The 18,998-nt window shown below is 37.0% G+C and overlaps 2 protein-coding genes across 2 annotated transcripts; both read left to right on the top strand.

The window, feature by feature from the left end:
• Positions 1-4,886: 4,886 nt before the first annotated feature.
• On the top strand, positions 4,887-6,735 carry LOC110781882 (anthocyanidin 3-O-glucosyltransferase 2-like). Its single transcript, XM_021985934.2, has one exon. It carries the CDS (start codon positions 5,121-5,123, stop codon positions 6,582-6,584), a length of 1,464 nt encoding a protein of 487 aa, XP_021841626.2. The 5' UTR covers positions 4,887-5,120; the 3' UTR covers positions 6,585-6,735.
• A 3,602-nt stretch (positions 6,736-10,337) lies between these two features.
• Positions 10,338-10,673, top strand: LOC110781812 (uncharacterized). The gene has a single exon (XM_021985863.1). It carries the CDS (start codon positions 10,338-10,340, stop codon positions 10,671-10,673), a length of 336 nt encoding a protein of 111 aa, XP_021841555.1.
• Positions 10,674-18,998: the final 8,325 nt, after the last annotated feature.

Here is an 18,998-nt window from a genome sequence, read left to right on the forward strand (position 1 = left end):
GATGGACCATGGCGAAACTTAGTACATACTGGGTATTAAGATCCATTTATAAAGATCTTATGATATTGTTTTGGATTAAGTAATGGCATTTACTAAATCAAACACGAAAGACTCCATTGGAGACATTCGACCCATATGAATAAATCTAAGTAAAGGATGTTTGAACTATGCATAAGCATTTACTAAGTTAAACATCAAAGAGTCTAAATGAGATTCTTAAACCTATATTATATGTCAAAGAATTTAGTTGAATTTAGTATCTACTGAAACTAGATAAGCTAAAGTTACATGAATAGAATTCAATTGGGAATTATTCTGCAAAAGAATTTATCATGTATGATATAATATGAGGATCGCCAAAAACGTATCGTATGGCTTTAGGCATAACGAACATATACCAATCTCTATTGATCTAAGTGAAGATCAACTAGATTGAGATCAAAAATACTTATGGTACTTGAAAAGGTACATAGGAATAGTTCTTGATTCAAGGAAATAAAGATATGCTAAATATTGATGCTACACGCATAAACACTGGCAAAGGATCAAGCAAGACCCTTTGGAGTTAACCATTGATAAAGACGAGCTATAGAGCATCGTGTTTTGAAAATGGCAACATGGGTTGGAGACCATGAGTTGTTGCGTGGGAAATTAAAATATTAATTTCTATGTTCTAAGATATAGTTGGAGAGTCTTCCACATATCTATGAACTGCTTGGATAGGTAAATCCAAACAAAGCATCACTAGCAACCTATGCAGTTGAAGTAAAAGTAATTATTGCCTAAGAAGCAATAAAACAGGGTTGTTTAAAGTTCTTCACTGAACTTGGGTAGATCACCTATCTGCTGGCTTGATGGTTCTTCATTGAAAAATGCGTGGAACCACTCTTGAAGCAAGAAAAACGTCTGCTAACTTGATGGTCCTTCATTGCAAAATGAGTAAAACCACCATCGAAGTAAGAAAGACTGGATCACATAATAAACAAACTCAAAAAGATCTTATCATCATATCTCGAAGAACATTCGATGAAAAGGATATTAAGATTGGCAAAGCATGATAACTAAACCTATGCAACAAGTGAGAAGCAACACTCACATTGTAGCACTGGAAATCAAGCATAGCTTTGAATTCCATGAACTGTTTTAGAAGATGGGTTTGAGGCCCATGCTTGTAAAACATTGGTGTTGAACATTTATCATATATGAAATGTATTTTCATATTCCATTTAATCTTGGTTTAGTATTAAATGATGAGTCCCTTCAATTTGACGATATATTCAAGATAGACTGTCAGGACCAGTCCTGTGACTAAGAAATGTCTATCAAGTGAACTTGAATGTCAAAGATTGAAAATGGTCCCTAATCGGAGTTTTCTATAAAATTGGACGCATAGAAAACGTTAGACGATTAGAATGCAAGATGACTAGTAGTTCTGTTTCTTGAACTATGTGGACATGGCAATGTCATAATCATTTGCATAGATACTTACTTTGGGAAGACTAGTATCGGACAAGACCTATGAAACTTTACTGTAAGAGATGAAAATCTGTCATGAGTAAATTTCATTAAATTATTAGACACTAAATCCTCAATACCTGAGTGATTTGAGATTACTTGTTTGAGAACTGGTTGCTTTGACGTTGACCAACCGTCGCACCGTAAAAGGAGGCTATAAAGGCAACGCTCAGGTAATCACCTATCAAACGAAGTCTAATCTCAAGATCGCAAGATTGGGATTGTCCTCCCATAAATCGGGATGAGATGCTTAAAAGTTGTACAAGGCCACTCGGAGAGCTAGAAACTGTGAAATGCATGGCCGTGCTCGGATGAATCATAGGCTATGATTATCTGTTTATTTGATCAGTTGAACTCTGAAACCGAGGAACACCTCTGGACATAATAAGGATGACAACTCTTACCTTATGTTCAAGAGCAAGCATCGAGCGACAAAGGAATTAGGAAATGCACACTTGTCCCTAAGGACAAGTGGGAGACTGAAGGAAATAATGCCCTTGGTCCAAGTATGCATTCTATGTTAAGTCTAATAAATGCGGTTCAGTATTAATTAACAAGTTAATAATTCAGTGAGATCAAGTGAGCTGAATGCCTAGCTAGAGGCCGCTTCAGTTCAAGTGGAATTAATGATATTAATCCACAGCTTACTCTTGACTGAACCCGTAGGGTCACACAAATAGTACGTAAACGGATCAAGTATTTAATGGCATTAAATACTCCATCTATGAATATTCGGAACCGACGGATCTTGGTTTCAGTGGGAGCTAAGATCGTCACAGGCAAGAAATGAATACTCCGGAAACGATGATATTGCCGGAAACGGAAATATGGATCGTATCGGAAATATGAATATTATCCAAGTCGTAGATGTTGCCGGAAACGGAAACATGGTACGTATCGGAAAATATTATTGGAAATGGAAATATTACCAGAATCGGAAATATTGCCGGAAACGGAAATATTGTCAGAATCGGAAATATTGCCGGAATCGGAAAATAATTCCGGAAACGGAAATATTAAATATTTGTTCGAAACGGAAATTAATTCCGGAATCGGAAATATTGAATATTGTTCGTATCGGAAATAGATTCCGGAAATGGAAATTTAATCGGAAGCGTATCGTACGAATTAGCATCGGACGAGGCCTGCCGGACGAAGGCCCAGCACGAAGCCAGGCCGTCGCCCAGCAAGCACGCACGCCACAAGCCCAGCGCGCGCCAAGGCCACGGATGCGTGGGCCTTGCTGCGTGGGCTACAGCTCGCACGCATGGGCAGTCCTTGTGGCTGCCGTGTGTGTGTGAGTTTGTGCTCATGCGTGATTCCTGAATCTGCAAGAGTCAGTATATGATTAAATGTCTATTCCTAATTGGATAAATTAATTAAATAGAATTCATGTAGGATTCTAATTCCAATTAATTCGCATCCTACTAGGATTACGATTCCTTTTCCATAACTCTATAAATAAAGGCCTAGGGGTCATAATTTACATACAAGTTTCAAAGTATTCAAAAGTGAGTTTTTTTGAGAGAAAATCAAACACACATCTTGCTCAAAAGTGCCGAAATTTTCTAGTACCTTAAGGGCGATTCTAGTTGGTCAATCTTAAGGCGGATCCGGACGTGCTGTGGACTATCTACGGAGGGACGACACTTGGAGTCCTAAAAGACTTGTTCTTGTTCGGTTCGGGCGCAGCTAGGGAGGGCACGCAACAAAGAGTATGCATCTAATTATGCTATATGATTATGTGTAAATAATATGCTTCCTGGGTTAATGGTTGTTTCCGCATGATCTATGTAAATGTCATATGTATCATAACCTGACATCCGATTCTGACAATATTTCCGTTTCCGGCAATATTTCCGATTCTGGCAATATTTCCATTTCCGATAATATTTTCCGATACGTACCATGTTTCCGTTTCCGGCAACATCTACAACTTGGATAATATTTATATTTCCGATACGATCCATATTTTCGTTTCCGGCAATATCATCGTTTCCGGAGTATTCATTTCTTGCCTGTGACGATCTCAGCTCCCACTGAAACCAAGATCCGTCGATTCCGAATATCCATAGATAGAGTATCTAATGCCTTTAAATACTTGATCCGTTTACGTACTATTTGTGTGACCCTACGGGTTCAGTCAAGAGTAAGCTGTGGATTAATATCATTAATTCCACTTGAACTGAAGCGGCCTCTAGCTAGGCATTCAACTCACTTGATCTCACTGAATTATTAACTTGTTAATTAATATTGAACCACATTTATTAGACTTAACATAGAATGCATACTTGGACCAAGGGCATTATTTCCTTCAGGTAGAAGAGGAGTACAAAAGAAAAACGAGAAATTCACAAGCAAATTATCTTCCTCGGAAGCGGAACGCACCGATAAATCGAATGATGAAGAGTCTAGAAGGAAATTCTCAAAGAACGGACGAAGATCTACAGAATTCGAAAGATAAAATCGCCTGAGTTCGATGAAACTTTGAGAGAGCAAGATGAAATAAAGTCTAAAATGGAGACTTGGGCTGTATATTTATAAGGAATTCTCCCAAAAACCGCCCAACTTCCATTCAGTTCTACACCGTGTGATCAGACGATCAACACTTGTCATAAATGCACAAATTCAAAATGCTTTTTGAATTAAGTGGCGGGACTTTTGGATTTCCAAAAACCGTCAAGATGCATATGGATACCCGTTCATCTAATCTTAAATGAAACGGGTACGGGGGCATGTTGTTTGGGTGCTCAATTGACTACCAATAGAGCCTGCTGCCCAAAAGCCCATTTGGCTAAACACAACATGCATAAGGTCACACTCAAAAAAGGCTCCATGCCCTATTCAAGTGGCCTAAGGCCTATTTAGTAATTAATGCCCTAACATCATTCATTACACAAACACTATATATATATGCTGCCAAAGCGCATACACGTCCATTTATTGCCTTAACACTTATAATTCTCTAGAAAACTCGATCTCTCTAGATCCGAACAAGTGCTTACTTAAGCATCGGAGAGGATTTACTCGGAAACACCCCAAGTTTAGTAACTTGATCATTGTACAGGTATATTTGAACTCCATACAATCAATTAAACAATATCTTCCACGTCAATGAAAGAGCTTTCAAATCGAAAAAACAAAATATGTCATCTAAAGAAATGAAAAAAAAAGTATATTATGTACCTAGTACTTCATAAATAAATGACAACTATGTTTAAATTGATTAAATATTATAGAGATCGTGTCCCTTAGGACTTCTCTTCCTGGAAGGTGACAACTAACAACAAAAGTAAGTACTCCCAAAAATATATCTATAATCTTCTCCATATACACCATAAAATATTAACACTTGATCCATTGTTTAATGGTTATCACCGACCGCACCTTTCCTCTTCTCCAAGAACATAACCCCCATCTCAATCCTTTCTTTACCTCATCCATGACATCATCTCTTTTTCTTTGACACTGCTCAATATTATATCTTCACTTTATATTATACGTCGTACGTATCATTTATCTACATATATACATAGAACACTTGTTTAGTAAGTAAATACCATAATCGATCTTTCTCCAAATAAATTGATAAACACAAAAAAGAAATGGAGCTAGTATTTGTTCCAACGCCGGGAATGGGCCACCTTCTCTCCGCCGTAGAAGTATCAAAACTCATCATCCAACGCGACCGTCGCATTTCTATACTCATCCTCATTATCAAAGTCCCCATGACTTCCTCCATACTCGACTCATTCGTCGAGTCTCAGTCACGTGACAACCCTTACCCGACCCGACTCACCTTCATCACCCTCCCGCCTCTCTCCAACTGTCCTGACCCTTCTTCGTTTTCCTTCTTCCAGACCCTCATTACTCTTCAGAAGCCTCTTGTTAAGCAAGCTGTTACGGATCGAATCAGCAAAGTCGGGTCGCCCGCTCTTGCCGGGTTTATCCTCGACATGTTTTGCACTAACATAATGGAGGTTGCTGATGAGTTCATGGTCCCCTCCTATATCTTCTTTACTTCCGGAGCTAGTCTCTTGAATTTCATTTTCCTTTTTCAAAAGTTGGAAGACGATGAAGGAGTTGACACTGTGACCAAGTTCAACGACCCGGAAATCGAGTTTGATGTACCCGGGTTCGTGAACCAGGTCAATGGGAAGGTTGTACCCGTGGTGTTTCTTGAGAAGGAAGGTGGGTCCTCCATGATAATCGACCATGCGAGGAGGTTTAAGAAATCGAATGGGATAATAGTTAATACATTCACGGAGCTGGAATCGGTTGGTGTAGAAGCTCTGTTCGATCAAGTGAGTAAGAATATCATACCTGCTGTTTATCCCGTGGGTCCCATCTTGGAGCTAGAGAGTAAGACCCGAGGTGGGTCCCAAGATGAAAGTCAAGACAAGATATTGCAATGGCTAGATGATCAGCCTTCTTCCTCCGTGGTGTTCCTCTGTTTTGGGAGCATGGGATGTTTTGATGCAGACCAGGTGAAAGAGATAGCTAACGGTCTGGAGAAATCTGGACATCGATTCTTATGGTCCTTAAGAAAGCCACCTCCTGAAGGTAAAGTCGGTATGCCAACCGAGCACGAAACTTTCGTGGATGTTTTACCCGACGGGTTTCTCGAACGCACGGCGGAGAGAGGGAAAATGATTGGTTGGGCACCGCAAGTGTCAATCCTTAGCCACCAGGCCGTCGGTGGGTTTGTGTCGCATTGTGGGTGGAACTCGACTTTGGAGAGTATATGGTTTGGGGTTCCGATGGCGACATGGCCGTTGTACGCGGAGCAACAACTGAATGCGTTCGAGCTGGTGAAGGAGCTGGGATTAGCGGTGGAGATTAGGATGGACTATCGGCGAGATTGGAAAACAAAAAAGGCAAATTTTACAGTAACGGCGGAGGAGATTGAGAATGGGGTGAAGAAGTTGATGAGTTTGGATGAAGAGACGAAGAAGAAAGTAAGGGAGATGAGTGAGAAAGGTAAGAAAGCATTAGAAGAGGGTGGATCTTCTCACATGTGGTTGGGTCGTTTTATTGAAGATGTGTTTACTAATGTTGCTTCAAATTGATCCACAATATTGCATTTTGGCTTTACTACCTTTACCATTTTTGTTCTCATACAGTTATGTATCCTAATTATTTTTGTTGTTTTTATATGTTTTTTTTAGAAGAAAAAACAATAAGTAATTTCTCCGTTTCGGAATACTCGCAACGGTTTGACATTTTGCACTATTTACATAATTCACTTTGACCCTATTTTATTTATATTATATGAAAATAAGTGTTAACATATAATATATTGTTGGCTTCATCTTAATATATATTTTCAAAATATTAATATATTATAAGTTTTTATAATATATAATTGAATATTTTGATGGTCAAAGTTGTGCATTGGAAAGCATGTCCAGTCAATCGTTGCTAGTATTCCGGGACGGAGGGAGTATCATATATAATCGGTGTAACTGTGCGGTTTAGTAGGGTCCTTTCTTCTTACCTTTAAACCAAAAAAAAGTCATGGCCAATTATAATACTATCTCCGTTTCATTAAGTTATTTACGCTTTGAAAAATGTGTTCGAAAATCAAAACTTTGATAAAAAATTATCATCAGATATCTTGTTAGATTCGTCTCAAAATGTATTTTTATAAATATCAACTCTTTATAATTTTTTTGTCATACATAATTGGATATATTAACGGTCAAATATTACACCGGAGTCCGTACAAACAGTGAGTGTAAAGATACTTTTGAAACGGAGGTAATACGCATTATTATATTACTCCCTCTGTATTTATTTAAGGGATACACTTGCCTTTTCCGGCCGTATTTATTTAAGAGATACACTTGCTATTTTTAGTAACTTATCAACCCCAACATATATAATAAACTAATTATTGGCCCTAGTCAAACTCGAATTGTTAAAGATGTCAGATTTAAAATCACAAAAGGTACCTAGAGAATTAACTCGAGTACATTACCTCCATTTTTTCAAAATGAATTTTATATTTTTTGTTTTAACCCGTTTCATATTGTTCGTTACACTTTACTTTATTCTATTTTTGGACATGAAAATTTAATACCTTATTACTTTTACCTCACAATATTTACAATTTTTCATTCACTTTCTCTTACTTTATTCATTTTTTTCCTTACACCCACCTTTTACACATTTCTCTTACTTTTTTTTTTATATAAAAGGTAAACTTGTATATTAATAAGCGCAAAAACATAAGTGGAAACTTATAGCAGACGACCCCCTCTCCTTGAGGGGGGAAATACCCTACTCGCCCTTGGAGGTGTCCCTGAAAAAGAACCTTTTATTGTTCCGAGAGGAACTATACATTCCAAGTCAAGAATCAAGCTCCCACTTTCACTGTTTAGTACAACAAAACAACCATCAAAACAAACGATCATAAAATCGTAGTAAACCAAATTATATTATTTAAACAACCAGGAACTAACAATGAGAAAACCAGTTACAATCATTTACATTCACATAAATAAGAAGAATTGCCGTATTCTATCCATATAATTGCTCCAATACCTTGTATTTTTAGCCGCCCAAATATAATAAACACAATCACAAACAGCAACGGTAATAAAATTTTAAAATTTTGGGATTTTTTGTCTCGCAATCCAAACACACAACAAATTGAAGTTCCTGGGAGGAATATGGATCTGAAGCCACGCCTTAATGGCAGAGAAGCAAGTTGCACTATGATCACACTCAAAAAATAAATGGTCAGTAATACATTTGTTGTCCCTGGAAACCCCATAAAAGGCAAGAATAGTAGAAGTACGAGCCTATATAAAATTGCCAACCAACAAATAAAACTATGCTTTGACACATTAATTGAATCTATTCCAAATCCATCTTGACCAAGGTACATCAGGAAACTGACACCCGACCGAAATATAACCGATAACAAAACTGAGTCAGCTTACCCGACCGAAAAATGACCCGAACCCAATTCAACACCCGACCCGATGTCAACCCGAAACCGATTATAACCCGATAAAACTTGTTATTGACTCAATTCGTGACAACTCATTACCTGAATTTATGCGACCTGTTGACAACCCGATTTGTCATTGACCTAACTAAATAATAACTTAAATCAAGTTAATATTATTTTTTATAATTACCTAATCTAGAACAAGTGAAAAGCGTTAAACCAAATTTAACCAAATTTATAAAAGTTAATTATAAGGTTAAAACTTGACTAGACCTGATAGCTATCGTACCCGGTCTTAACTCGTGTCCGATGGTGAACCCCACCTGAATTTTAACCGACCCGATAATTATCCAATCCGAACTTGACCCGACTCGTTAAGACCCGAACCCGTAATTGTACCCGACTAGAAAAAGACCAGACCCGAACCCGACCTATACCGAAATGGAAAAATAACCCGACATGACCCGACAAATTTTCAATCCGACCGAACCCGACCTGAACCCGACCTACACCCGGTGATCAAATGACCCGACACGATCCGACCAGATCATGACGTGATGACCAGACCCGGACCCGACTCGAGTAACCATTTTGACAGCTCTACCTCTAAGCCATTTGTAACCACTATTAACAGATTAGAGCCTTCTTGAACCGGTAGTCCACCACTATACCCCGTAGCCTGTCTTTAAGGGAGCAAATGGCTCTCCAATACTAGCTTATAGAAATAGAGGGAAATAGCTCCACCAATCCCTACCTTTCATATACACATGTTGATCTATTTGACTTAACCCATAAGAGCATCAGCAACCATGACTGTGGCTTGCTGTCAACTGCTATTTACCCTCCCAAAAATTGTACAATGTTAACTTTGCTCCATGTCAATTTAGTCTCACACTTGACAGGGGTCAGATATATGACCCCTTGGACAACCAAATTGCAAGATGATTTGCTTGTTTTTCTATAATTTTTGTGGTTGGCTGTAGATAAACCAACAACAATGAGTTTAATTATTTTGCCCAAACTTTTTTATATGATTAATTGTGCACTTATACGTAGTACATAAATAGGTTAATTATCATTAATGTTTTTGTAATATTAATTAGTAAAAAAAATATTTTTTTTAATATTTTCTTAACTTAATTCAAGAAAGAAATTATAGTTACTAAAATTAGTAACTTTGTAGGAGAAATAATATGAGGTGAGATTATGTGAAAAGTCGGTGAGAGAGACTTGTGACCTTGGGTCAATATTGTAGAAAAAAAGAAGAGGTCAAAGTAGGAGGTACGTCAAGTTAGTGGAAAATGAGGTGTAAGAAGGAGAGAGATGAGAGAAAAATTATTTTACACTTGATCAAGAGTCAAGGATGCACATGGTCTAAGTAGTCAGCCTTAGCAGCCACATTCCAAGCATACTTGCCTATTGAAGCATAATTCCATTTAACAATATCATGCACATGCACCTAAACAACCAGGAGATTTAGGTTTGCAAACAATACTTTGGTATATATGACGTGACACATCTAACCGTGAAGAGAACATGTCCTAAATCAATACCCAAATGGCCAAATTTAATGTCCAAAAATGTCATCACTAAATGTTACGGAGTATGAATTATTCAATAATGTATAAAGATTGATGAAAGAACATTCAATAATGTATAAAGATTCTTCAAAAAAAAATGTATAAAGATTGATGAAAGAACATTCAATTCTGGAAAACATAAAACTATGACTTGACTCAGTTTTCTCTAGTCCTGCCCCAAGCCTTCAAGTATAAGAAAGAGTAGTGTGTGTTATTTTGTTCTTCACATCAATCAAGGGAACACTAGCTAGAAACTGCATTAACTCATATTTTATTTGAAAAAGATGAAAACATATGCTATAGTGCTCCTTGTATTGGGATGCCTTCTTGCTCTAATATTATTTATGTTCCTCATGATAAGATGTGTAAAGAAAAAGAAACAAAAGAATTTGAATGGCGACGTTGAAATTGGCGGAGTAAGAGGAATTAGTAGAGGTGCAAAAGATGGTGACATGGTCATTTTATCAGGAGATAGTGGCCGTGTATTGCCTTCTGCCGCGGTTATAGACTCCCTAGATAACGACAACGGTAACAGCGGTGGTTCTGGTGGTTGTGGCTGTTGTTGTGGTGGTGGTGACGGTGGGGGAGGATGTGGTGGTTGTGGTGGCTGTGGTGGCTGATGAAGTGGCAACATTAATTATTATATTTAAGCCGTGTTCAAATCAATGCAAGTTTGATGTTGTTTATTGAAAAAACAAAGAGAGAATTTCTTCCATCATTCCCATGTACTGTAATCTGTAATTAAACTCTATTTTTCTCAATTAAAAATTTAATGCTTGTAGCAATATATGTCTTACTATTCTTATTTGTTTATCACAATTTCAATTTCCAGTTTAACCAAAGGAGTTCACTGTAGAGGTAGATGGCGTTTTCGATGGTAGCGCTTTTGGCCTAGTTAAAACGCTACTTGTAACAAAATTATTGTTTTAAGCATTTAGCGACACAGATAGAAGTTGAGTAACTTTTCTCGACTAACAAATCCTATACCATTGAACACGGTTAGGAGCCAACATAAGCAAGTCCGGGTTATGGTCCTTGTGTTTTGACGTTGTTTCATTGTGGGCATTTGTTTAGTTTTGCTCTATTCTTCAATTATATACTCTGTTTTATTGTTAGTATATATGGTTCATCTACAATTTTTTACCTTCGATCTTCATAATTGGCCTTATTGGCATATATTTGTCTATTGAGGTCTTTTAATTTATCACATGGTCTAGTCAAATGTTTGGCCAGACTAGACTAGTTAGCTTTTTACCATCAGTGACTCTGCTATTTGTTTAACTAATACTTGATCTGGCGAATAAGAATTCATCATACTTCCATTTTATAAGAATATTATATATTTATCGCTTTCTTGGACTTAACGACGACAAAATCATGGTCATTCATATACATTTAACTTGTTTGACAAGATTTATTTGTGTCTATATCTCTAGAAAAAGCCTACATAACGAATTAGTCAGGTAAACAGATCATTAGCATTTGCCAATAATTAATCATCCGAATTTTAAATTAAATCAATATAAATAATTTGTCCCAGTCAATTGGGTATATCCTTTTCCTCAAATGCTCCAAAGTGCTAGCTTGCCTGCCTAGCCATATAAATAGTCAATTAGTCACAGTGATTACTAGTTTTCCTTGAGTTTAAGGAAGAGTATAGTGTTGTGAACTTCTTGTAACTTGTAAGATAATAACATTCATTAATTACTCTAAATTTAAAGGAGATAATGAAAGCATATATTATTGTGCTTATAGTATTTGGCTCTGTTGCTGTTCTAAGCTTGTTGCTCTTTCTGATACTCAGATGCAGGAAAAGGCAGCAGCAAAAAAGCTCGGCGTTTCAGAGACCTGCAACCGCAATAGTAACTCAAAATGGCAAGACGAGTCAAGGTGTTGATGTTGAAGCTGGTAGAGGTGCAGGAGCTAGGGGTGTTGTAGCTTCTACTGCTGTTTTAACCACTGCAGGTTATGGTGGCAACGGTTATAAAGGCATAGACCGTGATCTTAATGCTAGGGGTGGTTTGATTGGTCGCAACCAATTGAGTGGTGGACCTGGTGGTTCACTGGCAACTGTGATAATGGTCACTGGCAGTGAGGGCAATGTTGGTGGTGGTGGTGAGGGATGTAGTGGGGGTGGAGGTGGTGGGGAAGGTGGTGGTGGTGGTGGAGGAGGTGGAGGTGGGGAAGGCGGTGGTGGTGGTGGAGGAGGAGGTGGAGGTGGAGAAGGTGGTGGTGGTGGTGGTGGAGGAGGAGGAGGTGGAGAAGGTGGTTGTGCGGGTGGTTTTTGAATGACGTACGGAGTATATATTGTGTATATTGTGTACTAGAGTATTTTGGTAATCAATGTAAATATCCGAAAAAGGCTACATGTACACCTAGTGTACAAGATTCTCATGTACACCACACTTAATTTGTTGACATATTATCAAACTACCTAAAAATTGAGAATGAAACACAATAAATATGTCATTTCAACCAATAAAAAATCATGGTGTACAAAATGTCTTGTACACTAGGTGTACATGTAGTAGCTAGGATACTAAATATCCATCAAATTTAAATCTGTTTACTGAAATGTAGTTATTGACAATTGCTCCAAGGCAATTTTGTAATCAAGTTCCCTACAACTATCAATAAATTGATTGCATCATTGTTTGGTTATACCAATCATTGTGTGACTCGTGACATGATCTTTCGAGGTAGATAAATTCATTTCTATTGACTATTAAACGAGCCGTTAATTCATCATGATATCATCATTTTGTTGAACTGAATTAGATAATATTGTGGATTTAATTATTCGTATGCTGATATACTTCGTACTTGTAACTTGTTTGACGGGATTAGTAGATTTATAAACGTAAAATTGAATGGCATATATAATTAATTAGTCTTATGCATGACTGATTTACTCTATATTTTTCTTAACCAATTACTCCGTATATGTTTCTTCCATACAATTTAATAAAGCAATGTTTTATGATATCTATGCAACCTTTATGGAGATACCAATTAATGTAACGTATAATTACTTTTGGCAAAATACCAAATAATGTAAGAAGAATCACAATCTAAAGATGTATATGTACACGTAAATTTCAAATATTCAATACCACTTCCTAAAACCAACTAAATAAGTTGACACTATCAAAAAAAACAAAAATAGTTGATATTCTTGTACTAATTTTGTGGCTAAGAGCAAGATTAGCGCTAGTATAAGCTAAGACTTCCACATCATCTTTTTATTAATCAGATTCTTGTCGAGACCCTTTCAGATTTACTTAATTTTTCCACTTCACCCCTCGTACTCATTCAAGACTCCTAAAAAAAATAATAAAAAATAAAAAAAAAATAAGATTCAATTTACAATTTAAACGTCTTAAGTAGAGTCTTGGAATTCCAAGACTCTTGCTCAGACTTTTGTCATACTCTTCCACTTAAATGAGAGATCTTAGGTTAATACTCAATAAGACTATTGCTCAGACTATCGCTCAGACCTGCGCTAATCTTGCTTAAAGATAAAATGTATTCACTTTTGGAAACATTCAATGGCATGATAGGTGAGATATCATACGATAACTTTTAAGTTTATAGATGAAACTTTTATTTTAATTAAGTGTAATTAGAGTAACTTTTTACATCATTACATGCATACCGGTCACTGAAAATTAACCTATTGTTTCTTCATATCATGTACTCACGTTAAGTAACTACTCCGTACTTAAAGTTGGTTTATTTAACACGTAGAAAAGGACGACAGGATGAATTAGTCAAGTAAACATGTTATATACGACTATACAAGTGTACAAGAAATTATGTCAACGACATCCTAATTTTTATTATGTTATGATTAACGGTTTTTTCATGAAATGCCCTCGAGGTTTGCAAAAACGCACCAAATACCCTCGCGTCTTTCGAATCACATAATATACCCCTATTTTTGCCTAAGTTTGCACCAAATACCCCTAATCCGACCTTCCGTTAGTCCTCCGCTAAGTCATGTTTATAATTCACAGAATGCCCCTATTTTTAAACTTATTGCACAATATACACCTATTTGTAAACTAAGTTGCACTAAATATCCAAACTGTTTTTTTTTTTTTTTTCTTTTTCTCTCCATCCCTTCCTTCTCTTTTCCTGATCCATCTTCTCCGGTGCACTCCATTGTTCTACAACCGCCAACATAAGAATCAACGTGCAAACAATCAAATTCGAAAAATCAATTACTTCCATTCACACTAATCGCCCACAAATTGGACTGAGATTGGAGAAACAAGAAAGGCGGACTCAGAGAAGAACATACGGGATTGAGCTACTTAAAACACAAAGGCTGCAAAAATTAAACCACTTTATCAAAGATATTCAGATCAACAACACTTACAACAACATTTACAGAGAATTCCTTAACTAAGTGCTTCATACTATCTTAGTAGTAAGTCAGAAACCTTAGAATTAGAATTCGATTCTGGAAATCCACCACCATAAATCCATAATCAATGTCTGCTTCTACATTGACTCCCAATTTTCTTCAAACAGTCTCCACTCAATTTTACTCACTCTCCCAATTCCCAATTCCCAACACCCTCAACTTCTCGAATTTCATTCAATTGCAAATCAAAATACCCAATTTCGTCAAAATCAGCTTCAATTCTAACCCTAAATGCAGCACTTTTTGACCCTTTTGTGCTTCAAATTGCAGAAACTTTTGAAGACTCTCTCTCCTCTTCATCTTCTTCAACTCCCTTACCTGTGCAGAAACTAAGGGATTCGTCCTCTGAATCCCTTCTTTCTCTATTGCTCGTTGCACTTGAGTGGGTCAATGAATCGACGGTGCAACCGAGGATGTTGAACCCTGGGCCGAGATCGGCCTCCGCCGGTGACCAGAGAACGGAAATCGGACGCCGTCGGCGATCAGAGAGCAGGAGGAAGAACAACTTCGTTTTTTTGCACCGCCGCGAAACTTCCGCGCCACCGGAGAATCGACAACCTTCCCAATGCGGCCACCGGAGAACGACCACCCTCCGCGAAGCCAAGTCGACCACCATCAGCATCTGATTTAAGTGATCCTCCGGATCACTGTCGGCAATCAGAGATCGGCCTCCGCCGGCGACCAGAGAGCGGAGATCGGACGTCGTCGGCGACCAGAGAGCATGAGGATCTACCCAGAATTACTGGGTTTCGAGTAGGTTGAAGCTTGAAGAACAGGGGAGAGAGAGAGAAATAGAAGAATATGAGATTTTTTTTTTTTGCGTTTCTGTCAAAGGGAAGGTAAGTAAATGGGTCACAACACAATTAAGGGCAAAATAGTAAAACTCCACTAACGGTAGACTAACGCCGTTAACTGTTAGGTGCATCTCATGAACAGTACGGATAAATAGGGCTATATTATGTGAATCGAAACACGCGAGGGTATTTGGTGCGTTTTTGTAAACCTCGGGGTATTTCATGAAAAAACCGTACGATTAATCTTAGCTTATCTTAGAGATTGACGGATTAGAAAAAAAAGAATTAGTCCATTCAACCATGGCATTACTTGCATTAGTTTCTCATCTATTTAAGAAAGTATTAGTTTGATTTCCTATAAATATATATATATATAAATCTGCCATAAGTTCTAAGGAACATTATATTTGAACAAGATGAAAGTATATGTTATTGTGCTCATAGTTGTGGGCTTCCTTGTTGGTGCGCTGCTGTTACAATTTATGCTGAGCAGATGCTCAAAGAAGCAACCAAATGGATCCACTTTGCAGAGACCTGTTGTTATGAGTAGGCAGAGTAGGGGTGTAAAAGATGGTGATATGTTCATTTTCGCTGGCGCGGCTGCAGGTGGTTCTACTGCTGTTTTAGCTAGCATAGATTATGGTGGTAGCGGTGATGGAGGCGGTGATGGAGGAGGTGATGCGGGAGGGGATGGCGGTGGTGGATGTGGTGGTGATTAAATTGGCAGTAGATATTGTGTATATTTTTATTATTTTGTTAAGAGTATAGGCTGTTCTTACACTCCACGAACAAATGGGAGGGTTCTTACATGGAGTGATCAGGGACAATTCATGGGAGATTGGAAATATTGACCTTGAGTTAGTGGTGTAATTATGTTGATGAAAACTAGCTTGTTGAAAATTATGTGTTGTACATATATATACTATAAGATGAAACAATGAGATGTACTTGCATCATTGTAGATTCTGTGTTAATTGAAGGTTAGCCCTGTTGTTTCTAGTTGTGAATTTATGTTCTATCACGTCAAATAAAACACAATGAAAAACGAATCCATGCTAGGAATAGAGTAGAAGGTAAAAACATGTAACAAAAATATTATGACATCTATAAAAGAAATTTGAAATTAATATATGTGAGAGGGGTCGTTTTTTCACATATCAGATATGTGTGGCAACACACACATCAGCTAAAAGACAAAAAAGGAAGTACCATTCACGTTAAAAAGGTACCATTCTGTAAAAAAAAGTACCATTTTTGTTTAAAAAAGTACCATTTAATTTCTTTTTTGTCCTTTTTCCTATTTTGTCTTTTGTTGTGATATGTATTTGCAAACGCATATCTGATATCCGATACTTCCTCATATGTGAGATCGTAAAGACACTGAGTAGAGTAATTTACAATATGGAATTCGTTCACCAATTAATTTATTCAACTGAGAAATAAATTTTAGTTACATAAATCTAAGATCCAACTTAACCCTTAAAAAAGTGACAAAATGAAGGGATTCTCTTGCCAAACCAAACAATGTAAAATGATTGAAAAGGGAAAATCGTTTTTCATGAAAACGTTTTACACCCTACCAAACGGAGCCTAAATAACACAATCACGTGACTATTAATTCTGAAGTGGGGGAGTAAGAATAAACATACCCTGCAGCATGGGAAACTTAAATTGCGTGAACAACACGGGGATGAGGTAAGAACTCTTGTACAATTGTGAATTTCAACAAATTCATGTGGATTTGACATCACGTACTCTTGTGTAAATTCTTGCCTTTTTTAACATTATTATGATTTTCGGAATGGTTAGATCTTGAAGTAGAATGATCGTATATATGGCTATAATATGTCATTTGGATATACTGTCATTGATTATTTGGTTACTGTCATTGTTGTATTAAATTTAGTCATTTGATTATTTGATTACTGTCAATGTTGTATTAAATTACGTCATTGATTATTTGGCTATTGTTTGTTTTGTTTTCATTTCCTTTTCTAGTTGTGTTCTAGAATAATTATGTTTTCTGGTATGAATTTTGTCAATGTTTTTATAAATGTCGTCATTGTTTTTATAAGTATTGTCATTGTTTTTATAAATAATGTCACTAAGGACCGGAGGAAGCATTTGTTGACTTGTCAACAAAAACACGTGAAATTATTAAATTGCCCCATGTATGGACAAATACACCCGTTGGTTACCAACGGTGTATCACGCCTCCGTTTAACACCAAGACTGGCCCTCATGTCATCCTCGCTTTACACCATAACTAACTTGTCAACCGCCCCATCTAATAATATAAATGATATACATTGATGCCTATGTCTACCAACCAATTCGCCCCCTTGTTATCGTGTCTAGAGTTACTAACGAGACCAGGTAAACGGGTCGTTTGAATCGGATTCGGAACGGATCCATTCGGGGGATTCGGATCGGATCCATTCGGGTGGGGTCATTTCGATTATTATTCTTCAGGGTTGGTTTCGGGTATGGAACAGGTCTATTTGGGTTTCAGATTACTTCGGGGTTTTTTAATTGGGTCATGTCTCTTTCGTGTCAGGATTTTCTGTCAATATCGGATCGATTCGTATCAGATCGGTTCATATCAGATCGAATTTTTCGGTTTTATCGGATTTTTCGGGTTAGATCGAGTTTTTGGGGTTGGATCAGATTTTTCGAGCTTTGATTAGGTTATTTCTCTTTAGATTTGGTGGTTACTGTCATAATATTGTCAAAGGTTTTTCATATAACAAAAAAGAGTATAAATTAATAACTAAAAAAATTAATAACAATAATAAAATTTCGTAGTAATAATAATAATAATAATAATGGCGGTCTAGATGTGTGTGTTGACTTGACTGGGTCTTCTCCTATGACGCAATCTGGGTTGTCAGGCTTCGTTCCGGGTCGGGTTGTGGCGGTTGCAGCGCAGCGGAAGCTGGATAAGTATGCGGCACGTTGTAGGGCTTTGGGTTACGGTTTCTTTCCTTTTTCCTTTTCTTCTTTTGGGGAATTAGAGAAAGGGGCAGTTTCTTTGCTGAAGCGGGTCCAGGCGTACTCCAGGGCTCAAGACATTGGGGCGCGGGCTGCTGCCCACATTTTCAGCAGGATCGGGTTCGCCATAGCTAGAGGAGTGGGGGCCCAGATTGTATCTCGGCTCCCCTCCAACTTCTTGTAGTCCACTTGATCTTTGTAGCTTGTTAAGCATGTAACGTTTTGGTGTTTTCTTATAATAATAATAATAATAATAATAATAATAATAATAATAATAATAATAATAATAATAATAATAATAATAATAATAATAATAATAATAATAATAATAATAATAATAATAATAATAATAATTTGTATCTTTAACGATAACCTTATTACGACGGGTTAAAAATCCCGTTGTAAATACCTTTTGCGACGGGGCTAACAACCAAACAAAGACTGGAACAATTGTCGCAAATGTCTTTTACGATAGGTTAACGACGAGATTTTCCATTAACGACAACCCCCTTTTATGATGGGTTCACGACATGATATCCCGTCATTAATCAATAATTATTGACCTTTAGCGACGGGATTTCCCGTCGTTAATTGTACAATTTTTTGTAGTGATAATAATAATAATAATAATAATAATAATAATAATAATAATAATAATAATAATAATAATAATAATAATAATAATAATAATAATAATAAGTATGCGGCACGTTGTAGGGCGCTGGGTTACG

Source organism: Spinacia oleracea, chromosome 1 (assembly GCF_020520425.1).
Source record: "Spinacia oleracea cultivar Varoflay chromosome 1, BTI_SOV_V1, whole genome shotgun sequence".
Lineage (NCBI taxonomy): Eukaryota > Viridiplantae > Streptophyta > Magnoliopsida > Caryophyllales > Amaranthaceae > Spinacia > Spinacia oleracea.

Coding starts and splice junctions, on each gene's coding strand:
- LOC110781882 (XM_021985934.2), top strand. CDS start 5,121: ATGGAGCTAGTATTTGTTCCAACGCCGGGAATGGGCCACCTTCTCTCC.
- LOC110781812 (XM_021985863.1), top strand. CDS start 10,338: ATGAAAACATATGCTATAGTGCTCCTTGTATTGGGATGCCTTCTTGCT.